The sequence below is a fragment of the Excalfactoria chinensis genome, chromosome 3 (genome assembly GCF_039878825.1).
Source record: "Excalfactoria chinensis isolate bCotChi1 chromosome 3, bCotChi1.hap2, whole genome shotgun sequence".
Taxonomy (NCBI): Eukaryota; Metazoa; Chordata; class Aves; order Galliformes; family Phasianidae; genus Excalfactoria; species Excalfactoria chinensis.
The window spans coordinates 52,492,512-52,517,164 of NC_092827.1; the positions used below are offsets into that span (position 1 = coordinate 52,492,512).

At 44.4% G+C, this 24,653-nt stretch overlaps 1 protein-coding gene across 8 annotated transcripts; it reads left to right on the plus strand.

The window, feature by feature from the left end:
• On the plus strand, nucleotides 1-24,069 carry MYB (MYB proto-oncogene, transcription factor). 8 transcript variants are annotated; one of them, XM_072332586.1, is made up of 16 exons: nucleotides 16-38; nucleotides 2,916-3,033; nucleotides 4,527-4,598; nucleotides 5,243-5,335; nucleotides 5,742-5,962; nucleotides 7,019-7,253; nucleotides 8,009-8,089; nucleotides 8,488-8,592; nucleotides 9,929-10,186; nucleotides 11,241-11,600; nucleotides 13,102-13,244; nucleotides 13,650-13,764; nucleotides 13,852-13,977; nucleotides 14,650-14,760; nucleotides 15,311-15,418; nucleotides 23,833-24,069. In XM_072332586.1, exons 1-16 carry the CDS (start codon nucleotides 16-18, stop codon nucleotides 23,947-23,949), a joined length of 2,286 nt encoding a protein of 761 aa, XP_072188687.1. In that variant the 3' UTR covers nucleotides 23,950-24,069. The 8 variants fall into 8 exon arrangements, with proteins under 8 accessions (XP_072188694.1, XP_072188687.1, XP_072188689.1 ...); XM_072332588.1 differs by having other exon boundaries at nucleotides 9,929-10,138; XM_072332587.1 differs by having other exon boundaries at nucleotides 8,488-8,583.
• Nucleotides 24,070-24,653: the final 584 nt, after the last annotated feature.

Sequence of the window (24,653 nt, forward strand, 5' to 3'; positions counted from 1 at the left end):
GCGGCCGCCGCGAGGATGGCCCGGAGACCCCGGCACAGGTAACGGGGCGGGGGGTCCGCGCTGTCACACGGGGCGCGGGGCTGCGGGAGAAGAGCTCTCCCGGAGCGGCGCGGCGGAGCGGCCGCCCCCGTCTTTACCTGAGCCGCCCCGGTCCCGCGGCGTCCCTCGCCCCGAGGGGACGCACCGTTCGCCCCGCGCTGCCCTGCCGCTCCGCACGGACCGGTGCTCGCTGCCCGCTCGGCCGGGGTTGCCTGCCGGGAGCTGTCGGGGCGGCGGGCAGCGCGTCCCGTCCCATTCATTCATTCATTGCCGGCGGGCCGTGACGGCAGGTGGGCGGCGGGCTCGGGGCTGAGCTCTCTTTTTCTTATTCTTTCCTCTTTCTTTTTCTTTCTTTCTTTTCATTTTTTTTCCTACTTTTTTATTTTTATTTTAATTTATTTTATTTTTTTATTCTTCTTCTTTTTTCTTTCCCCACTTTATTTTGTAGCCGCTGCGTAGCTCTGTCCCGCGGGTGCTGCTACGCGCCGTGAGGTTGGGCTCTGCCCGCACACCCGGCGGAGGGCGGTTGCGGGGTGCGCTCCACGGAGCTGTCACCGTGCCCGAGCCGGGGCCGGACGGGACGGCACGGGCGGGCGGCAGTAAGAACCGCGTGGTCGCGTTCGCCGCTCAGCTGCCGGGGGGGCACTTGGCGCGGGGTAGTTGTCTAATTAGCAGCGGACGGCGGGTCGGACACGTGGAGGCTTTTTTCTCTTTCTCTTTGCATCCTCCCCTATCCCCTCCCCTCCCGCTGCGCCGTGACAGCGGAGCGAGGCGCGCTCCTGCCGCTCCCCGCCCGTCTGCCGGTCCCGTCCGGCGGCGCTCGGGGTGGCGCGGCCGCTCCCGAGAAGGGGCTCTCGGCGTGGCAGCGGGCGCGGGGCGGCGGGCGGAGCGCGGGGTGCCGCTATGAATCACCCCGCCTGCCGCTGCCGGGCCGGGCGCCTCGCGGGCGCCTCCCGCAGGGACTCGGCCGCCGCCAGGAGCTGCCGTGCCGGCGGGAGCGGAGCGCGGGCTGCCGCCAACCCCGCGGGGCGCGGCGCGGAGCGGGAGAGGGCTGTGCCCGCAGGGCTCTGCTGCCCGAATTCCTTCAATCGCGGTAGCGGCAGAAGCGAGTCATTTCCTCTCCACCCCCTCTTTCTTTCTCCCCCTTCTTCTTCTCTCTTCCCCCCCCCTCCCCCCGACTATTAGCCAGTTGCTCTGAGAGAGAGCCCGGCTCTGCTTCGGCTCCAGCCTTCAGCCCCTGCCCCGGGGAAAGTTGTGGGGGCACCGAGTATCCCGAGGGCGCGGGGATCTCTCCTGCCGCTGGAGGACGCGGGGAGCGCACGGGGCTCTCCGTCAGCCAGGTCCCGCCTAGCCGCTTGCGCTGCCGAGCGTGCTCCGGGAACGGCGCTGCGCGGGCGGGATGCGCTTCTTCCCTCTGCCAAACTCCTTGGAGCCGCGGAGCTCCCTTTGCGCTCGGGCAAGCGCACGGCCGTCCGTGCGCGGCTCTTCGGCAGAGGAAGGGCAGCGGTGGTGGCAGACGAGAGCCCGAGCTCTGCCCGCCCCTGCTGCCGACGGCGCCGTCCGTGCGTGAGCCGGGCGCCGAGCGACCGCCGCGGCAGCGGGGCACACATATGGGAGCAGGTGGTGGGGAGCGTCCTGCGTGGCGCGGAGCAGAAAGCAAGGCTGCAGACTGTGAAGGCGCGATAAACCCCGTGTGCTTTAAAGGGTGCGTGCTCAACAGCCCGCGTTGGAGGTGTCCCCGTCTTTGCTGCAGCTTAATTTAAAACTTGGTCTCTTGAAAACAGGACAACAGGATAAACAATGTTTGGGAATTGGGGTGTAGTGGATTGCCTCCTTACAAAATGACTTTATCTGAACGCCTGAGTCATCCCTTAACATCCCACAGCTCCGTGCCATCAGATAGAGCACAGTTGTTCATCTCATAATATAACTCTGTTCCTATTCGAGCACTGTGGGTTTCATCTCTACCAGAGTGTCCAAAGTGCTGTTCCTATCACAGAAGTTGGAAAGAAAATGTTTCCCAGCAGAAAGGCAGCCCCTGGTTGCAAAGCTGTCCTGGTTTGCTGGGAGTGAAGGGCTGTTTGTGAGAGTGGTGAGAGCCCTTTTCACCCTCGGGTAGCCTCTGGGGAAATCCCTTAGTCATGAAGGAGGTGAGCGGCAGTGTGTCAAAAACAATATGAGGTATTTAGAAATGGAGCAGAGGTCATAAAGCCTTGAGTTAGCAAAATGGGCAGTGCAAAGTGGCTCAGTGCTTCATTGGTTGCTTGCAGGATACTTTGTATGCTCGTCCACATTTACGCTGCCATTCACTGGCTTCACTTCATGGTACAAACTTCTGCCTTCACACACAGGGCCTGTAAACATGGGCTCAAACAAGGTTACTATGGGTGAGCCTTTTGTATTCATATATCTCCTTTGGGAGCCATGCAGCTACCTGTCCTATTGGCCATACCAAACCACTAACATTGTTCAGAACGTGTGGCACGAGTTAAAGATCGTGAGCGTGCACTTGTGCAATGGACACAGCCTCCAGTTCTCTTTATTGTTCCAAACATTGTGTTCCAATTCGAAACCCCCATTGGCTGAAAGTTTGCCAGATGTGTAATTCACCACCGATCTAACAGTGTGAGCAGGTCCGAACATGCATGGCAGCGAGGAGCCTGCCAGCCCTTTGCTTGTATCTGTGGATACCAAAAACAGCAGAACCAGTTCAGAATAGTAGAACAACAGAATGCAGAGCAAAATCTCGTTGTGCAAGTTTTAAAACTTTTATCTGTGTAACCTTTGTAAAGATTGTGTGTTTTCTGTGTGCTGTGTAATTAAGTAGCTCCAGCCCTCACGTTCCGCTCTGTGTCTCACTGTGTTTCCTGCTGCAGCATTTACAGCAGCGATGACGATGAAGATGATGTTGAGATGTACGACCACGATTACGACGGCCTGCTTCCTAAGGCTGGGAAACGTCACCTAGGGAAAACCAGGTGGACCCGTGAAGAGGTAATTGCCCGTTTGGTCATCTCCTGCATGAGGGAAGTCAGAGGGAGAGTGTAGAGCCAACTTCAGTGGCAGCGCTGAAAATATAGATGGTTTTGACCCATTAGTTACATGCAGTGTTTTATTTTGCTTTGAAGATTCCTGGTTTCTTCTAAATCAAATCTATCAATACCATTTTTTTAATGTCCACCACGGTCTGCCTTCCAGATATTTGAGCTTCAATAATCCCTGTTGGGGAAGTAGACTGAGAGTCACCTGTGGCAGAGCCGGGCGCTTCCCGCTGCCTCTTTGTGTTTGAGAGCAGTTGCTATGAGCGAGCTGACGTGTGCTCCCATGTCCCACAGCAGCAAACAACTGTGGCACAAACTTCTTCAGTTCTTTTGTGCCGTTTGAAATTTGCACTTAAATTGCAGCATTGCGATATCCCAAATAAATTAAAAGCTGGAAGAAAGAAACCCAGCGGTACCAAAATTGAACATTGGAGATGTGTTTTGCCTCTGAAGGTCAGAATATGCCTTAGTCACAGTACCCTCGTGCTGACTTTCCAGATAAATTCTGGTATTGGACTCCTTTGCCAAGTGGATGTCCCATGGCTTGTGCTCATTGTGAAATGCATTAATACTGTTATTGAGTTATGTTTTGACTTTCTCCTCTCTGACAACGTATATTGATATGTAAACAGAGACAGGTCACCTTTTGCAAGCACTTTTTATTGTTTAAGCCACAGCCTGCTGTTACGACAGTGGCTGCGGTGGTGATGTGGCCAGGATGGCTGCGTGGCCCGGTGGCTTCTTCCATGTCACATGGACCAGGATTGCCCTGGGAGGTACCAGTGAGGGTCATTGCCCCCCTCCTATCTCCTGGGGCAGTTCTTTTGAGTTCCCCTATCTTGATCTTTCCCAATACATGATATTGCTTTCTTTTGTCTCTAGGGTCTATATTTCTGGCCTTATCATTAAAAATACTGGGCTAAATTCTTGTTGTTGCAAGCATGCAAAATTCCCTCACAGCCATCAGGAGCATTAATTTTATTGTGCTTTCATTGTACGCAGGCTGGCAATGAACAAATTACTGGAACTCCCGTTACTTGAAAGACATTCAAAGCTTAAGGCTGTGATTTCCAGAGGTCCCCAGACAGCTGGGTGCCTCAGTGTCATTGTTTGCTGTGATGACTGGCATCAAAAATGTCCAAGCGCTCCTGTAAATCCAGTAACAGAGTAACAGTTACACTGCTGGGAGCAGTAAAAATGGGGGTCAAATGAGAGCACAGAAAAACATCAGCCTTTCTCCTACAGCACTGTAAAGAACCTACCAAAATCCATGGGAGAAGACAAGAAGACCACTGACCACCTCCTCTTACTCTCAAGACACAACCCAACAAAAGTAATAGCTACGTACAGAGTTAGAAGTGGACAGCTTAATTTTGGGTGCCTTTCATTTGCATCATAAGAGATTGGGATATTAATTATTTTCTTTGTTTATTTTTAATGATTCAGGATGAGAAACTGAAGAAACTTGTGGAGCAAAATGGCACAGAAGACTGGAAAGTCATTGCCAGTTTCCTTCCTGTAGGTGGACATTAGTTTCTGTTTCCAATTCTAGTGACAACTCTTTATCAGAGGTTTCCAAGTAAGGGAAAGGGGAGTGGTTTTTGGAGTTACTTTTTTGCGGGAGATATAAAGCCTCCACATCTGGAGACCTCAGAAGCTTGGTTAGAACACTGTGAAACCCTTGCCTTAATTTTCCTTTCACTTCTCAGAGAGGGTTGGGAAACATCAAACAGACTAAAATGGGGGGGTAGGGAGTGTTGCGTGATCAAAGGTCAACCTAAAGCTGAAACAAAATGTCACAGTGCAAAGAAAAAAAGTAGCTTTGGTGAATTCTGGGTGAGTGGTTTTGAAGAGAATTGTTTTATACATATATATACAGAATACAGCTGTAGCAGAAGCCCAGCGGCTATTGTGCCAGAGGATGGAAGATTGAGGTTGTATAGTTTGGGCAATACAGTTATAACTGCAGAAACTATAGAAATAGTTCCATTGAGCAAATGAGAGTTGGGCACCTTCTTCTCCGACCTATCATATGACTCCCTTTTCTCTTAATAATCGTAGTTGGCAGTGAAATATGCTGGAGGCACATAGATAAGAGAGTTATCGCTCTGCATTCATCTTTTTCAAAGAATAATCTACTTGTGTATTTTATATTTCATTAGAATCGGACAGATGTTCAGTGCCAGCACCGGTGGCAGAAAGTATTAAACCCAGAACTTATCAAAGGTCCATGGACTAAAGAGGAGGATCAAAGGGTAATCACTTTTCCTTTCCATCTAATTAATACCTTAATAGCAGATTTCATGTACTGGGGCAAAATTTCCAGAGAGCTGAGTGGTTTTAACTGTAACGTGGCCTGAGGCAGCACTGATCCTGCCTTATCAATGCTTATTATTTCTAAGTTTTTTAATGCAAACTGTTTAATTTTGCTTTATAGTGCTGTAATGCAGAAATGCAATCTAGAAATGCCTTAACTGTTACGAGATTTTTTTTTCTTTTGGGTAAAAGTATAAATGGGAAACAGGGAACTTTAATTTTGTGTTAGGTTTTGTGTAGCAGTTTTGAAAAATGTCATTGAAAATACTTCTCCGCTGCAGTAAAAGTTTCATTGATTCATTATGCATCATTAAATACAGGCAGTTTTTATGTCCTTGTTTGAAGGTAATAGAACTCGTGCAGAAATACGGTCCAAAGCGCTGGTCGGTCATTGCTAAGCATTTGAAGGGAAGGATTGGAAAACAGTGCAGGGAGAGGTGGCACAACCATCTGAATCCAGAAGTGAAGAAAACCTCCTGGACAGAAGAGGAAGATAGAATTATTTACCAGGCACACAAGAGACTGGGAAACAGATGGGCAGAAATTGCAAAGTTGCTGCCTGGACGGTAATGATCTATGCCTTCAGCTCTTAAATAGGAACAAAGGGAAAAGCTGTAGGTCCGAGCAGGCTTTTTCAGCCTTTGCATTATAAACAGAAAATTTCGGAATCAAAACCTGGCAAGCCAATGACATCAATGTGCTTTTGTCTCAGTGGGAAACTGTGCTGTTTGGTCAGTACATGGAACCGCATGACATTTTTACATGCTTTTAATGTTTGCCATAGACAAAAAAAAGCAGTAAGTAGAGCAAGACTGTATGAGTTTCCTGAATGTACATTCAGTAATTGATGCAATTTAAATTAATTTAACAGTGAAGAGTCAGACTTGAAAGTGGAACTTAGTTTACACTCAGCCAAGAGTGTACCTGCAAAGTGAAATCCAAGATGTTGGCTCAGAATGATTTAGGAGAAAGCTGCTTCAGTATTTGTCATTGCTCATGAATCATCCAGACAGTTTTTACCTATAATCCACATATAAATCTTCATATAAAATTGGAGAAACTGACTTCCTCGGGCTGCGGTCCTGGAAATACTTGTCTCATTGAAAGCACATGCACAAGTTACATATACTTTTAGGCATTTGGAGTCTTACTCACTCTGCAGTAGAAGTGACTCAACGTAAAGTGTGTTGAGCAACTACTGTAAGCAAAGGAGGGTTTTCTGTTCCCATTTTTATTCCCATTTCTTGCTGAAGCATCTTCAGCGCCTGAGATCATGATGTAGTTTCAAGTGGGCATTCCATAAGCTGCTTCCATCTTCCAAAGGAAGGCAAGAAAGCAGTTACCACTTAGAACATTTCTCTGTAGCCTCTGCACATCACTGATATTAATTTCAACAATATCCTGTGGGGGCCATTTCTTTTTTCAAGCAGAGGGACTGTTGCTGACTGTATACAGCCTCACAGACTTGCTAATTTTACTGAGAGATCAAGAGCAACATTTTTAAAGGCCAGGGCCGGGGGGAGGTCAGAGAACTGCTCAGAGTTCAAACAAATGCTAACAGCATCCTTCTGCCTGTTAGCCTTGTTTATAACACCCCTCAGACGTACACATTTCTGTTGCAGGACTGATAATGCTATCAAGAACCACTGGAATTCCACCATGCGCCGGAAGGTCGAGCAGGAGGGCTATCTGCAGGAGTCCTCCAAAGCCGGCCTGCCCTCAGCAGCCACCGGCTTCCAGAAGAGCAGCCACCTGATGGCCTTTGCCCATAACTCACCTGCAGGCCCACTCCCCGGGGCCGGTCAGGCCCCACTGGGCAATGACTACCCCTACTATCACATCGCTGAGCCACAAAACGTAAGCTCCCGAAAGCACTTTTCAATTTTGTTTCCCTTTGTGGGGTGGGTGGGTGCAATTCAGCTGATTTCCAGCGAAATGAAGGTTTTTTTTCCCATTCGGGGAGAACTGATATGTGTTTGGGGTCAGGTGAGGATAGCTTTGACTTAAGCAGTGATGGGTATATGCGTGCTTCAGGTCAACTGCTGGCATAGAGGTGGAGTCAGGTTCAGCATTTTTAGCATCTTGTAACCACTGGAAACGTTTTGAGTGCTATTTCTTACAGTGGTGAATACGGAGACATTGAAAATGAGTTGAATTCTCTGTTCTGTCTCAAAATCTTCCTCATTCGTTTTGGCGATACTCTGTGTACGGGTTCCCTGTCAGAACCAAGTAAACAGTAGTGTTTTAATCTGATTCCATACCTATTAACAGGCCTCTGTTTTAAATGTTTGCAGTGTTGTTTTAGATGATTTTAAAAAATGACTTATTTTGCTTTTTTTGCTTCAGTTTAGAAACATCTCACAAATGCATCTACAAGTTATTCATTTTTCTCATCAGGAGGGATACACCCTCTATTTATACATTTCCTTTCTCTCTCTGTAGCACTCACTGCCATGTTCTAAAATCTGTTCAATTTGCTTGAAAATGTTTGGGGATTTTTCTTGATAACATTAAGCACGTGAAAGCAAATGTGTTTTTAAAGCAGATTCACAACGTAGGCAGGTGACATGCTAGAAGTAATAACTTTTAGTCTCTTTTGCTTTTTGGCCTAGGTCCCTGGTCAGATCCCATATCCAGTAGCACTGCATGTAAATATTGTCAATGTTCCTCAGCCAGCTGCTGCAGCTATTCAGGTAGATAATTTGAACGTCATTTCAAAGACAATTTGTTAAACGTTTGCTAAGTCAAAATGCAGATGTCTTACCTTAAGGAAACATTCTAATGTAATATGTGCAAAAAGAGAAAAATGGGGAAGGTGGGGGAGTTCTGACCTGGCTAATAATTGCTTTTTCTGAAGTGAATATAACAGACGGTAGTTGTCTTCTGGCGTGATAGATTTTGCTTTCTCCATTTCAAATGTCTGAACTGAAATTCAGCAGGGACTTTGATAGTGGAAAACACGGTTGACTTTTGTTTCATCTTTTGAGTCTAATTTGGCTTTTATAACCACAGAACGGCAAGCCATAAGCATTTTAGTTGCTACATCCTATCAGACCTTTATCTTTTCTTTTCCCTTAACTCTTAATTTCAGAGACACTATAATGATGAAGACCCTGAGAAAGAAAAACGAATAAAGGAATTAGAGTTGCTACTAATGTCGACTGAGAATGAACTGAAAGGGCAGCAGGCATTACCAGTAAGATTGTCACTGTGTGCTTGGATGGAGGGATAGCAGCGTTACCCCAGTGCTTGTCTTTTTAACTTTTTACTCCCCCTTTGCCTTTGATACTAATCAAGGCTCTATATTTCCGTTTTAAAAGGATGAAACATAGCACATGCATACTCTGTATCTGCTTTGTAAATTCCGTGATAAAAAATTCAATTTGCAGGTATTTTACTTTGCAAAGTGGGAGCAGGGCTGGGCTCTGTAACATTACATCATGTTGGAAATGTGACGATTGCTTTAAAATGAAAAATCCCTCAGATCTTAAATCAACGGGATCTGCATTTTTGAAAGTGTGCAATGGTTCATGTGATGAAAATGTAGTGCCTATACGTTAGATTTTTCTTCTCTGTTGTATTCTTTTCTTCAGCTGCGTTTTATACACTTTGTAAGCTTCAGACTTGGTGCATGTCTGACAGTTCGTTTTACTTCTCCAAATAATGGTAGATCCTTCATAACTGCATGTGTGGAACAAATGCTGGCTATTACTGAATTCTTACACTTCGTTGTACGTGCCATTGGATATTAATATGTGAAAACCCTCACTTAGTTACTTAACACCATCACCAAAGCCAAGAGTCCGCAAATCATTTTGGAAGATAGGTGATAGCCAGCAGATTCTTTTTTTTTTTATCATTTTTCTTTTCTTTTTTTTTGGGTAATATTTAAATTAATAGTAAAGTCAACTGCATGCACGATACGTTAGTTTGGCCACTTTTTAACTTTAGTTAATGTTTTGCAATTTCTTCTGTTGCATGATCACACTGGAAAGAAACTTCTGTTAATTTGTTCTTCTGCTTTCCTAACCACGTTGATTTGACAGCCTCTTCATTGCATTGGTGTAAGCTGTAGCGTTAGACAGGGACAGAAGAAGAGAAGGAGATAAGCAAACAAAAGCAACTCTAACTCTAAACCCTTTAGCCTTCTACAGCACTGAGTGCTCACTAGGGAAACCCTGCCGTTTCTTGCTTCTCACAGAAAGTGACCTGCAGACACTTGTTGAACCTTTGGAGTAATGCAGTACAAATTGATACCCTATTAGTCGTGATACACATTCATAATCCTGGAAGTGAATTATGAGGCAACTTTGGGATAACAAACACAATGCTGATATTACTTAAAACAAGGTCTTGCACTGATGAAAGGAAACATCTTGACAATTGTTTCGTAGGCATAAGTTTTTAGATGGTGATGCAACTACTTTTATCTTTCCTCCAGTGGCATCTGACACCTTATGCAATTTCATTGCTAAGTTCCTTCTGCCTTTTTCCCCCCCCTCTCCTTTCCTTTTTTTTGCTTCTTCCTTTAGACACAGAACCACACAGCAAACTACCCCGGCTGGCACAGCACCACGGTTGCTGACAATACCAGGACCAGTGGTGACAATGCACCTGTTTCCTGTTTGGGGGAACATCACCACTGTACTCCATCTCCGCCAGTGGATCATGGTTGCTTACCTGAGGAAAGTGCGTCCCCCGCACGGTGCATGATTGTTCACCAGAGCAACATCCTGGATAATGTTAAGAATCTCTTAGAATTTGCAGAAACACTCCAGTTAATAGACTCCGTAAGTAGAACTGTTGCCTCAGGTGCATTTGTGTGTGGTCAAGGAGTAAGGGGAGAGGAACTGGGACCATCCTAAAACTATTGTTGTTGTGTTTTTTTTTTCTGAGTAACTTCTAATTGCTACAAGATCCGAAGCTTAGCTTCCAAAATAACAACACCTGGCTGCTCGTAAGTGAAGCCCCTGAGTGTGTAAGCATTTGCTCTTTGTGCGTGTCTCCCTTTCCTGCTGCATCTTGGTATGGGGATGTGATTCTTAGCGAAAGACACATTACGAGTTTGAAACAGCCTCTTACCGTGTTGCATCTCCCTAAATAAAAGCAGAGACACGTGGAAGATTTTAAGCAGTGAAACAATACTTTCTTAGATTGGAAGTGACACATGCTGGAGGTTTACATGTGGCTGATCATGTGTCTGCATTGTTTTCTAAGATTTCCCATTGAAGCATCAATTGCTGCTTCCTAGAGCAAAAGGGGTTTGCCCTAGTGTATGTGGAAAACTGGAGACACTGATTTTAACTCCCATGTAAAAAGTGTGACACTGACATGGCCTTTTACCATCGCAATCTCTGGAGTACTGTGTGTAACAGGAGTGGCACAGTGAAATATGTTTGCTGGTGGCGCACTGCTTCAGCAGCAGAGGGGTCGGCTTCATGCAGTGCTACATCCCCTTCTACGTGTCCAGAGCAGTTGTGCTGGCTCAGAGGAGACCAGTCTTGGTTGGGAGTCCAAGGCACATGATTTTTGTTTTTTTTTCCTAATGATTTTCTGTCTTTGTTCTGCACAGAAAATGCTGGACTAGCCAATAGTAAGGACATCATTTGACTGACTGTTTCTTTAGGACCTCACTTGCCACCAACACTGCTAGGGTGCTAGCTTGATATGCTTGACATGTAGACCGAAAACACAAATAAGAGGTCCAAGTATCCAAGTACCAGTACTCAAATAAAAACAGTCAAGCAGAGCTGAATTGGGAAAGGCTTTGTATCCTAGCATTGCATTTTCATGAGGTGGCACCATATACTGTCTTATGGCTCCGTGCCTCCCACGTTGTTTCAGGATCCTTCATCATGGGGTGATCTCAGCAGTTTTGAATTCTTTGAAGACACAGACATTCTGTCTGGCAAAGCTACCTCAGGCAGAGCCGTGCAGCTGCAGCATGGAGGGGCCAGTGCTTGTGGACCTCCAGGACGCCCCATCTCAAACCTGAGCAAAGCCATGTCAAGTCAGGGCCCTCCTGGCTCACCAAAGTCCTTGTCTGCCTCGCAGGGCAGTGCGGCTCCGTGGGTCCTTCGCAAAAGGAGAGGGCATGTCAGCCCCTTAGCCAGTGGCCCCAGTAGCACCTTGGGACTGGCTGACGGCAGCAGCTCAACTTCTAAGCACTCCCCTGTCAAAAGCCTGCCCTTCTCTCCCTCGCAGGTAGATCGTGACTTCTGCACAGATGTTACTAATTCTCAAAAGTTGCTGCAGTGTTAACAATTTAGAAACTAATCCTTTGGAACAAATGACTAATTACCGTTGCACTTGTTGATTTCACTCCATGTTTGAATCTCGTCACTACTCCTAGTCCTCACTGCTGAGTGTAGATCATCTGCAAGCTAACTGTTGATTTTCTTCTTTCAAATTCATCTGTGGAGCTTGGGTTTTTCTTTTTGATTTGGTTTTTTATTTTGCAGGGGATTGCGATTGCTTGCTTTGCTCACACTGTTAACTCCTTCAGCTACTAGATTTAAACATTTCTGATCATTGGTAATACTTTCCATCACTGTCCACTTACAGTATGATTCATTGACCTAGAAAACCCCAAACTGCATTTAAATAGAATTCGGGTTGTGAGACAAACTGGCAACAACCAGAAAATTCTAATTGTGGGGCGGAGTGGAAGAGGAATGAGGAGAAAATCAGCCTCTTACAATTACCTGGTGTTCACTTTGAAATTCCTGTGCACTGTTGCTTTGTTTCACAGCTGCAGCACTATTTAAAGGTGTTTTGTTTTGGTTTGTCTGTTTCTGTTGTTTTTGCCTTGATTTGATGTTAAAGTCAGAGAAATGCTGTTTTATGAAGAGTATCTATAGATGGCAGATAATAATCCCCCACCATATCAGTTAGGTATTTTAATCATATATTACTTGTCCAGTAAAATCCGTGTTTTCATACATACTGTATTTTTCTAATCTGGTACAAGTGAAGTGCAGCAGGTAACCTGGTGAATCAGTGTCCGAATGAAGGATACCACGACACTCACAGATTTATAGATACTAGAAATGGAAGCTGTATTTTTGGCTGTCAAGTGGAACTCGTGGAAAAGCAATTTTCTCCAAACTGTTGCCTCCACCTCCTTTTCAGTCAGCTGAAAACACTCCACACACCCATTGTAGGCAGTGAATTTCATTTTATGTTGTGAAAATGGAGCACTTTGTTTTGAGAGAGATGATAAGAAATTTATTTTCCTGTCATAGCTGCCTTATTTACGGCTTCAGAAGTATTTAGATTCCCCTAATAAAAATGTATGGAACTGTGGAAACCCCATTTCCAATGGGTTACTTCCTGAAACATCATCTACTCATTTTCTCTTGTTTCTTACCTCAAGCTCTCAATATTAATTACAATCTGTTTGCAGAAAATCCACATCAGATGTTTAAGTGGTAGAGGTGCTTTCTGTGTGGAATGGAGTATCATCTTGTTTATAATTTCCCACAATAGAAATGTCAGTCCTTACTTCCTGAATGCTCCAATCAGACAGTTTGCAGAGTATATTTTTTCCACATAGTCAGGTACTCCATATGGTAGGGACAAGAGAGTCACTTATGGCAGTGAGAAGGAAATAATATATGTTTTCTTCTGTTCATTAAAGTCAGCTGAAGAAGTTGACTTCGCAGTCCAAATGGTCCTGCTGATTTTCTTCTTTTCCTGCCTACAGTTCTTAAACACATCGTCCAATCATGAAAATCCGAACCTGGACAACTCCGCATTAACCTCCACGCCAGTGTGTGGCCATAAGATGGCTGTTACCACCCCATTCCACAGGGACCAGACTTTCAAAACTCAGAAGGAAAATCACATGTAAGTTTTTTTGTCACACCGCTTTGCCAGTTTCATGAGGGTTTATTTTGATTCAGGTTTGCACGCATCCGAAGTTCTGGGTAACCGTGTGCTTCCTGCAGAGTCATGTGCTAAAGCATTCCGATTTTTCTTAGTTTGGAATGAAACTTCCACTTTACAGCTGCAGAGGAAGGCTATTACCATGCACACAGACTCACCAGTTTGTTTGTTTTGTTTTGTTTTAATAAAGCCATTTATCCCTATTCAAGTTAAATAGATGTTCTTCCAGAAGAGCAAAATGGATTATGTGGTTGAAGTAAAATATTTGTCAAAATCTCACCACAATGATTGCTTTAAGCACATGTTTTTTGTAAGTTGTTAATATTTCCATCCAGTTCCTTTAAAGTTCTTCTCCTCTTTCTAAAGTTTCAGAACTCCCGCAATCAAGAGGTCGATATTAGAGAGCTCTCCAAGAACACCCACTCCATTCAAAAATGCACTTGCAGCTCAGGAAATCAAATATGGTCCTTTGAAGATGCTGGTAAGAAGGAAACAATGATAAAAGTTGCTTTTTATATTAGTGTAGAGGGATGTTCTGGGACTCGCATGTAACGTTTCTTCCTTTCAGCCTCAAACTCCGACTCATCTTGTAGAAGATCTGCAGGACGTTATCAAGCAGGAGTCGGAGGAATCTGCGATAGTGGCAGGGCTACATGAAAGTGGACCCCCTTTGCTGAAGAAAATCAAACAAGAGGTAAATCACAAACTTACCTGAGGCAATTGAATTCAGCCCTCTTTGCTGAGAAACTTAGACCAATACCTATTCTATTAAAGAGCTGTGTCTGTTTTTCTTTCATGTGAGCCCCAAGATCTTACTGTCAGTTCTATATAGTGTACTAGGCATGTCTAATTCATCTCCCATTGATTTCCATAGAAGTCTTTCTGCTGTTTTCAGCAGGGGTTTGCTTGGGCTGTTCTAATGCAGTTTTCATTTGAAACTTAAAAAGAAAAAAAAATTAGACAGGAATTTGGATTGAATCTTTCTAATACTGGTGAAGACTATAGAAGAACCCCACGGGGACCAAGCTACATGGAGTGACTTAGAAACCTGAACATTTGGGGATGTTGCATTATATTACTTTGTCACTAAAATTCTAAAAATACATATATTCTCGGTCCTTTTTAGAGGATTAAACTCTTACAGAACACTGAGTGCAAGTATTCAAAGTTATATTAGGGCATTTTTTTGAGAACCTTGAACATCATTTTCAACAAAGAGTGAGGTTGTGGTGAAAGAAAGCACTGTAAATGTGCGTTGTGCACAGCTGTGAAGAATATTTGTTCAATTTGTTAAACAACTGACAGATTGATCTCTCTCTGGTCAGTTAGATGCTGGGTTTTATCGTGGTGCCTTTCCTGCTTTCAGGTAGAGTCTCCTACAGATAAAGCTGGAAATTTTTTTTGCTCAAACCACTGGGAAGGGGAAAACCTGAACACTCAGCTCTTTACACATGCATCTACCATGGAAGATGTGCCAGTAAGTGCATGTTTTCACACCGCCAAATGATTATCTTGTTTTATATCTGTTAAATTATTAAAAGCAAGAGAGGTTTCTTTTTGTGTTTGACCTTCCTCACAAGTGGGCGTTATTCATTACTTCTGTATTGTTTTCCTGTATTAAACACACAATAATCAAAGTCCTGCTCTTAATTAGGTTGCTGTGATGCCCATAGAAGGCAGCTGAAGTTGCAGTCACAGCCTTTAGTCTTTGCAAAGATTGCAAAGAACAACTGCACCTGTGTATAGAAGTGACTGGGCTGCAGAGTTAAAACTGTTAAAAGAAAGAGAGGCTCTGCTTTGTTTCGTGCAGAGGAGGCCTGGCTTATGCATGGGCCTGTACCTCACAAAGGTTGTTCTGTGTTGCTCTTTCTCTTGCACTTGGGAGTTTAAAGCTGAGTACTGCATTTGTGGCAGTACCCAGCATTGATTGCTTCGCAGTCAGGCTGAGTTTGCTTTTAGTAATTCAAATTCAGGTGGTTTTCTTAAATACCTGAAAACATTTACTTATTTTTCCCTTCCTTGTTCAGAATCTTCTTACCAGCTCAATTTTAAAGATGCCAGTGTCGGAAGAGGAGGGCAGTTTCCACAAAACATTTGCCATACCTAGGAACCGGCCACTAGCTAGCCCACTGCAGGTAACAAAACATTCACTTTGTATGTATTTATGTTGATAGTGCGGCATTGGCCAGAGCTTGTCAGTCAGCCTGGGTTGGGAGAACAGACCTGGGCAGCCCCGCTGTGCCAGTGCAGGTTCAGCCAGCACTCCTGGCCAGTTGCAGCTCAACGCTGTGCTGCCATGACATGGGGCTGGGGTCTGTCCCCAAGTTCCTGTGCTGTTGATGCACCAGAGGTGGAGATGTGAGTGGTGGTCTGCAGTGCTTCTTTAGTACTCCTTGGACATCCTGGGGCCCCTGAGCTCAATTAAAAGTGTGACTGTTTTAATGTCAGCCAGGAGTCAGGCTGGATTTTTGGTAGCTGTGGTTGTTCCAGATGTTAACAACAAATGTATATTGCTATATTTTCGAATACATAAATTACTATTTCATCAGGCCTGACCCAAAGCCCACCAAAATCCTTAGCAGTCTTTCATGTCATTTTGTTTGGGATTTAGATTGGGCCTTCACACATCTTTCAGAGAACAAAATGCGGTGTAGATAGTGATTAATTATCTTTTCGCCACCACCTTTGTTTCTGAGGCAGGTGAATAAGTGATTTTTTTATCCCTTCTCCACATGGGTGGGTTGGGAGAAAGTTGTTCTCCAGGGTGAGTCATGTCAGAACGGAAACCTTAACTAACTTTATAGTTCCTGACTTTCAGACAGTGCACGTGGCTAATCCTTTTCTCTCCAGGATTTACATAAAGGGTTACTTAAAAAAAAAAAAAAAAGAATGAACAAAACAGGATTTGCATCAAACATCTTTAGCTTGGCACTATAATGTAAGCTACTAAAACTTCACACACTTTTGCATTTCAAACATCAGTAGTACATCCTTGCTACTCAAGCTCAGAGGCGGTCATCTGAGCACTGAATTTGAACCATCTCATAGTGGAGCAGCCCATGGCTCCCACTTTGGGGACACGTTTCAGGGCACACTGAGAGGCCATATTCTGCACTCCTTAGTAAGCTTAGGGCAAAATGTTGAGCTAGCCAACATTTTGGTAGTGATGTGGGTTGCTTTGTTACATAGTAGTTGCTTGTGCTCTGCCTGTAATAAAAATGCAGCATCTAAGGTGCACATAAAGTAGGAACTTTTGATCTCAGGCATAACAGTGTTATATTTCCTGCTATCTAAAAATACTTGCTTAACAAGCCGCTGTAAATGAAAGAACTTGTTTAACCTTCTCTCCTAACTTAAGCTGATTTTGGTCAGGAAGTTTACACAAGTCAGGTTGTGGGCTGTTCTGGATCCCATTCTTTACTCCTTGGTCAGGAAAAGCCTTTAGTTTTGCATGTTAGAAGTCAGATATTCTTACTGTTTGGATAAAGAGGACTTTTCCTTGAGTAGGAACTGAGTTAAAAAGAACTTTCCATCTCAGTGCTTAAGAAGTATTGAACCAAAAGACAAAGCAGTTGTAAAAAAGCCTCAAAATGAAAACTTAGTTTCAGCTTCTTGGTGTACCAGTATGAAGGTAAAGTAACTCTCTCTACTGATGAGGAAACATTGAGCATTGCAGCTGAAATGTAAAGAAAGGTGAGGCTAGAAGTGGCTGTGTCTGTAGCATAGATAGTTTATTTAGAATGAAACACAGGCATTTTATAATAGTGCTGTATGCTCCTTACTGTGCTGTCTGTGCTATGGCTAGGAGGGAGCATCTCTTTCCTCTCCTGTAAGACTTGGTTGGTCTCACATTAGAGGGGTATTTGGTGCTGCACAGTGCTGGAAGGAGCCACGGTCTGGGTCTGATGTATGCCAAAAGGGATATACTGCTGCTGTGTCCCTAATGCTTTTCCCCATTCACCCATAGTGAGGACATGGCCTGTCTAATGGGTGCAAAGCAGTTGAAAACACTGGCATTTGTGCTTCATTTTTTACTTGTTGCATTTTGCAACTGATCAGATGTTAGCACATTATCGTTCTACACTTTCTGATTCATAATCTGTTGTGCTGCCCACATACAGATAGGTGTACGCACACACAGACACCTACTAATATTGGATTAAATCCATTGATTTCATGCAGGTAGAAATGAAACACTAGAGAACTCTTCAGGGTGAAATATAATTGTGTCTGTGTGTGTTTACATTGCTGTTCTTAATACTTTGGGTCTGATCCAATGTTTCTGTTCTCATTGTCTGCAGTCCAAGTAAGAATTATAGCACTCTTTCCACCTTGGGCTGTGTGCATGGAGAGGGAAAAGAGAGAGTAGAGAGCATGAGCTACACTTTCTCTCCCGTTCACCCCCCCCACCACCACCACTATTATGCTTTTAATATGTTTTGTTCCTAAAAGTCAATTTAAAAAACAATTAAACTCATAAGAGGGAAGTTGTATGTTTGTAAGTATTTTTCTTTGCTTTAGTAACTTGCACTGCATGCACTCAAAGAAAAAGGCACGTGTCTGGCCACAGACTCATCAAAGAGTCTGGTTATTATAAACGTTCCAAGCAAACTCTTCAGGATATTTCTGACTGCGTTGGGATGTACAGTTGGTCATGCACAACTTGGTAAATAGTTGCTGATGAATACATCATGATTCACCATCAGCTTGGGAGGAACAGTACGTCACAGCTTTTGGCATGCAAGGACAGGTAGCTGGATATAACCACACTGGAAATAGGGTGCTATCAGTTTTGCACTAATGCAAGAGAAGAAAACATTAGAGGAACTTGGGCTTCAGTCTTGTTTGTTCCCCTCTTCATAAAATGCCAGATGTAATAGCATCTGTATGTAGGGGGGTTTTTTGTAAGGTACGAAGATTCAGCCAACACTTTTGTCCTGCATGGCAAATCTCATGGTTGTGTATGGGATGTTCTTTTACTGGCAGGAACAGGAGATGTCTCACTATCCCAGTGTGTTGCCTTAGGGTGGAACTGGTCTTTCAGTGTATTTGCATGAATCTCAAATACTTTTGCTTTATATTGGTGTAGTTAGCTACAGCCAGAATCCTACATTTTTGTCACTCAGACTGTCTTCAGTCTCACTGCAGAGAGATCTTGGTTTCATTGGGAACTTCTTCAAGGGTTAAGATTTTGGGATAATGTCTGAAGCCCTTATTGAGGCAGACTGGAGATCTGTACTGAGTTGCAGAATTGCACCAAATAAGAGCTTACATAAAAATGATGTTCCAGGCTGTTCCTGTCTGAAAGTTAGGTTTTATTTCACATTATGTTCTGTAGCCAGTGACACAAGTAGCAGTACACAATACAAACTATCCTAACATAGACATTTTAACAGTTAGAAAAGTAGGCTAAATCATAGGCCATCCACCTAACCCTGCGGGCTATCAAAAGACACCATGAAATGGAACCTTTTAAGAAAATAGAGCTGCTTTGATATCTTCTTCCCCCACTAACAAAGGAAACAACGCAGGGTAAAAGACCTGCAAGCTAAAGAGAACGTTCTTAAACCCTTAGCTCCTGTCACTTTCCATTTTTTAACCACAGACTGACACGTTTCAGCTCGAATTTCCTGACTTTCAGCAGTTTATGTAACCCTTTTCTTTAAAGAGTAAGTCTAAAGGATTTTAAAACAGATACTTGGTTAACCTTTTCGTGATCATGAGCTGTCATTAACCTCATTTTTCTCAGTTAAAAAAAGAAATGTGGAATTTTATTTGCAGCTTGTTGTAAGACAGTGCTTACAGGCAAGGCAGCAGCACATTTCAGGAGAAGCCTTTCTTTTCTCTGTGACTCTTGTGGAGCAAGAGGGTCTTATGGTCATATTCCTTTCTGTGGTGAATCAAGGGGGAAGGGGGAAATGTGCTGTGCTCAAGTTCTGGGAATTTTAAGATTTTCACTGGAAAGAGAAGTAGCCCCAAATATTTTCCTCCCAGAGCATCAAAATCTAAGTTGTGAACAGCTCAGAAGGTGTAGCTGCCCAGAGCAGGTGATGGTCTCTCAGCTTTGAGAAGCTGCAGAGCTATTGCAGAAAAGGGACCATTTGGCTATCAGCCATTTGCAACAATGTGTTCTGATTCATGAATAAAATAAAATTACTTAAGGTCACAATTAGTAAGGTGCTGAATATCCTAATGTGAGTTGCAGGTTCTCAGGCCATTTCCGTATCTCTCCCATTAATCTTAGAAAGCTCATACATCTTGAACATGGGTTTTGTCTGATTAAGACCTTCAGAGTAAAGCTCTTACAAGTGACACCAAATAGCTCTGCTAGCATTGATATCAGGCTTATACTAAAGGCTGGGTTGCTGGGGCTTCCTATTCTCACACGTGCAGCAAGCTGTAATTCTGAAAATGGGCAGAAACCTCAAAATTTAGGAAAAGACCATCCCATGCCTCAGAGAAGCGGGAATAGTGCTTTGGCTTCTCGAATGGAGTAGAGGACTGGAGTAGTTAACTGATCTAGGAGGGCTTCCTTTGGTTCTCATCCTCATGGAGTAGAAAACCAATTTGTTCTACATGATATCTTACCACACTGCAAGGGAAATGCTTTGTTTCGAGCTTTGGCTTTGATTGTTTCACTGCGAAGGGAAGAATTCCCCGTTTTTGTTCTAAGCCGCCTTTTCTTTGGCATGTGCTACAGATTATCTGTCCAGAAGGCCAGCTTTTTGCAATAGGGAAAGAGGCTGAGATACCTTCTGGTAGTCTGGCCTTTCTAAATGTTGAAAACACTTCAGCTATTTTAGTTGAAGTTCAAAGAGCACCTTTCTGTGGGGTTTTCTTTCCTTACGGTTCTGTTTTCTCTAGATGGTCCAAGTTTTTATTTCAAGTGCTGGATATCCCAGGTAAACAGTCTGTGTACTGCTGCTCACAACTGCCCAAGGGCACCTTGCAGGATAAGCAAGGTAGTCCTGCTGCCAGAAAAAGGATGTGCTGGGAGGATTACCGAGACTAAAAAATAATGAAGCAGTAAGAATGACACGGCTGGAATTAACTGGAGGTCTGTGATCTTATGCTATGGGAACTCACAGTAACATAGCTGCTTCTTCACGAGTCCCACCTGTAGCTATGCATAAGAAGTTGCTATGCATGGAAGAGAGAAATGCAGCTGCGGAAATACTGGCAGAGAAGGCTTAAATTCTTTTAATAAACAGCAAAGTTAAGAATAGTGTCCTGCTCTTTGAGCCAACGAAAGACATATATGGAATGAATCATACCACGGAAGTCTCGTTCTTTCCCCACTGGCTAAGCATTTCAGTGCCAAAAGGAACACCCCACTCTTAGATGACTGAAGTGGAATGAATCCACTGAATCAATGAAAGCACACCCGTCAGTGTCAATGGGTTTGGGGTCAAGTCTTTTGGCTTCTAATTACAAAGCTTTCGCATTTCATCCGTTGATTTGCAGAGCAATAGGGGAGACACGGTGAGCATTTTCCACAAGGAGAGTTTTGATTTTGTTTCTGTGCTGTTTTCCCACATACCCCAAGCTGTTTGTCCTGGTCTTCTCTCTTTTCATAAGTCCTGGAAATGCTGCTGTCTGCAGCTGTAGCAGAGCCCTGTCAATACTCACTGAGATTCTGGCATGGGAGGATGCGCCGTGCTTCTCAGCCTCTAGTTTTGCTTTCCCTTTTTGCTAAGCGATCCATTAGCTGCGGGTGTTCAGCCCAGGCAACATGCTGTGCATCGGTCATGGGACCCAGCACTCCGTGCCAAGAGCAGCAGTCGAATCTCTCGCCTTCAGATGACTTTCACACGTGCCTGCAGTGCCGCGCGGCAGGGCTGGCAAGGCAAGGCATTGTGCTTTGTTATGTGCTCACTGCTCAGAGCCAAGGCTTCAGACGGGAAAAGTTGATTAAAAATACCTACTGTAAATGTTACCCGAATTCCCTAGGGTAAAATTGAAATACGCTGCTGTAGTGAATACGCTACTATGGGTCAAATTTGTCCGTATTTGCCAAGTTCTCACCATCTCCAATGAGAGCTCGATGTAAACCGTACATTTACATGGTAAATTGTCCCAAGAGAGAAAGGAAACAAAACAACAACAGTGTAATGAATTTCTGGGAAAGTACTATCAGAGTCGAAATTCAGTAGGGTGAACTGCCCTGTGCTGTCTCTCCAGGAGAGCTTGAGTAAGCAGTTTGGGGCAGACGTGTGCTGGGGACCCTGCTCCCCCAGGGCATGGGGACAGCTGGCTCTGAGGGCAGGGCAGGGGGCTGCAGCCCGTGCGGCGTCTGCTACGCCTCTGGCATAGGCTGAGCAGGGAGCAGGCTTCAGGTGGAAGGAGTGACGTGCAGCAGCCTGCTGAGATGTGGGAGATATGGGATGCGGATTTTTGGTTTTTTTCTTTCCTAAACACACGGCTGTTAATACAAAGAGCTCAGTGTAGGTACTAACAATGAAATGTAATTAATGAAATCGGGACACTACTTGCCTGAAGTTGCTTCTATTTTTTAACAGCTGGCATACAGTGATGGATGGGCTTTCCCTTACATACTTATAGTTAACTAGGGTTCTGCCGCTCTAACTTTTCTCAGCCAGTTACTTTGAAGCTTTGAAAGGTCACGGGGAAATACTGAATGAGCGTATATTTCTCTGCCTCAAAATGATGGATATTTTGGAGCTACCGATTGCTTTTGAGATGGACAGACCATACCTGACTTCTAAGCAAAACCGATGGCATTGCACCAATGATTGCTTTGGTCCCTGATGCATATGCCTCTAAAATAGCAGGGATAAGTATTTGCAGGTGCCCCAGTCCCTCTGAGGATCAGTAGGAGGCTGCAGCTGATGTAGGCATCTTTGAACAAATTACCTTGGGAGCTGTTTAACCAAAGCATAAAAGAATCTGTGGTGTGTCGCGTGCAAAAACTGTGTCACACCTGCTTTTGGCTGCAAAGTGCACTCAAGGCTCACAGCACAAGGTGCACAGCCCACTCAGGCTGAACCACTCTTGTAGGAGGTAACTGAGTATTTGTTCACTTCACAGATGCGGGTTTCCCACAGAAAGCTGCAGAAACTAATGGTTTGAGGCTGGACCTTGTTCTCCTTTACACAGGGAACTCCTACTGAAACTGAGCAGGAGGTCAGCCTGCAGAAAGGCATCACAGTAGCAGAGAAAACGTTTCTAACTTGTCTACAGAGAAGAGAGAGCTATGTCTGGGGAATCCTGGAGGACTTACCTGCATGTCCCCACCATGGTCACACAGACTATTCACTGCTTTTATCCCTTTCAGGCTGCAAGCCTTCCAGAGCACAGAACCTCAGTCCATGTGTAGCAGTGCCCTGATTAGAGCCCGTAATGAAATTTATCTGCATTTCCTATGCTGCCTTCTGACTGTCCATGTGCCTTGGATAACAGTTTACAATCCAAAAGAGCATTCTTCAAGAGGATAGTTTAAAGATTCTCTTGCACAGTTAGCGATTAGAAGGAGCAGCATAAAGGACCATGGGCTTCCTGGGGTGCTTCTGTTCTTAGTGGCCAGTTTGCAGTTCAGTAAGGACACTTTGCTTGGTGTCCTAAGTGTTGGGAAGGCTTTGGCCATCTCACTGAGTGATGTAGATCTTTAATTGAACCTTGCTAAAAGTAGAGGAAAGCAGGGAAGGTTTTCTCCTGCTTTGCGTTTCTTGGTGGATCTTGAGGGGCCCTGTGAGCCCTTGCTGGCAGGCAGCTTTCATGAGAGCAGTCATGCACCTTTTAGGAATTCAAGGTTTATGCTTAGCTGTCTGTATCAAATGATCTGGTTTTTATTTAGGGTTTAGTGAATATCTCAATGTGGAAAAACAAATAAACTGAGTAATTGAAAGAGTTGAAGCACAAAAACAATACACATATATGAGTGTGTGTGTAATACTGGTAAGTTCCAGAAGCTTTGAAATTTCATTACTGTTTATAGCTCAAGGCAATGAGAAACATCTTGTATGTGTAGGGAGTAAATAAACACACTGTGCACAGCCTTCTGTGCAGATATGTTTATCTCAGTTTAACATTATACTAAATGGTGTCTCTAACCTCCATAAATACCACAAGAAGTGAAATGGCTTTCTTGATAATTAAAATGCTGCTTCTGCCAAGGGTCCCCCCACATCTCCTCTCTTGCCAGAGGAGCTCCGCTCACAGGCACATGCTAATTGCTGCACGCAGGTGAAAGCAGCTTTAGGCACAGAGCCGTTTGCATGCTGTGCTCGGACTGTCAGGGTCCTTAATGTGGACTTAGAGAGAATAAACTGCGAGTGGGAACTTGAGAGACGTTGAATCCTGGCTCTGCTGGTGTGTCAAGTTGTGTGAGTGGTCTGGTTGCCCACCCCTATGGTCATGAGCTTAGAAGCAGGGATGGAGATTTTTTCCTGTTGTGTTGAGGAGTCCCTTTCTTTGGAGTCGGCACAAACACTCCACTGCAGGCTTGCTTGACACCTAATGATGGGTTTGCAGCCGAGGGCCCACAGACCTTGACATCCACCCCAAATCTTTCTGCTTGTTTCCAACATAGCATCTGAACAATGCTTGGGAGTCGGCGTCTTGCGGGAAGACCGAGGACCAGATGGCCCTGACCGACCAGGCACGCAAATACATGGCCGCATTCCCAACCCGGACTCTGGTGATGTGAAAAGGGCTGACGGACTTCTCCGGAGAAGCATTATGGTTGGCAAACACTCCTCGTTCGCTGGGAAGTCCCTGTTCCTCTGAACAAGGACTTCTTGTGAATGGGAGACGAGCCTATCTTTGTTGTGGTACAACAGTTGGGAGAGCACGAAGTGCATTTAGTCACTGAGCATATATATTCTTGTTGGATTTCACCCAACTTAAGAGAATTTTTTTTTGTTTTTTTTGAGTGAATGAACGATACTTGCCTAAATTATTAGGTACTAAGTTGTAATCGGTAATTAATGATCTTAAGTGCAGACTTTCTTACAGTACAGGCAATTTTTTTTGTACTTTCTGAGATCAAGCAGACGTGATACACCAGTATTGTCATTTCAGTGATGTGCTATCCAGGGGTGGGGGTTTGTTTGTTTCTTTTTTATGTTTTTATAATAACAGAGCAGGTACTCAAACAGATGTATTTTAAATCACTGAACAAAATGCATTGGTGTCAAATACTGAAGTAAAAAAGCATTACTACACACGCTAGTCTGTGCAAAGGGGGAAAACTGATCCAGTTCGTGAACGCTCAGACATCCATTCCTCTCGAAATACTCTTTCATTCTGTTTATGGTTCTAGACCATTATACGTTGTGTGTTTCTGTTTTGTTGGGGGCGGGGGGGTGGGGAGGGGGGTTAATTAGCTTGCTTTAAAAAAATATTACTGTA

Excerpts from the sequence above, each read along its gene's own strand:
- MYB (XM_072332586.1), top strand. The coding sequence starts at position 16 with ATGGCCCGGAGACCCCGGCACAG. Across the intron at positions 3,034-4,526 it reads CCAGGTGGACCCGTGAAGAG|GATGAGAAACTGAAGAAACT; the intron begins GTAATTGCCCGT and ends TTAATGATTCAG. Across the intron at positions 7,254-8,008 it reads ACATCGCTGAGCCACAAAAC|GTCCCTGGTCAGATCCCATA; the intron begins GTAAGCTCCCGA and ends TTTTTGGCCTAG.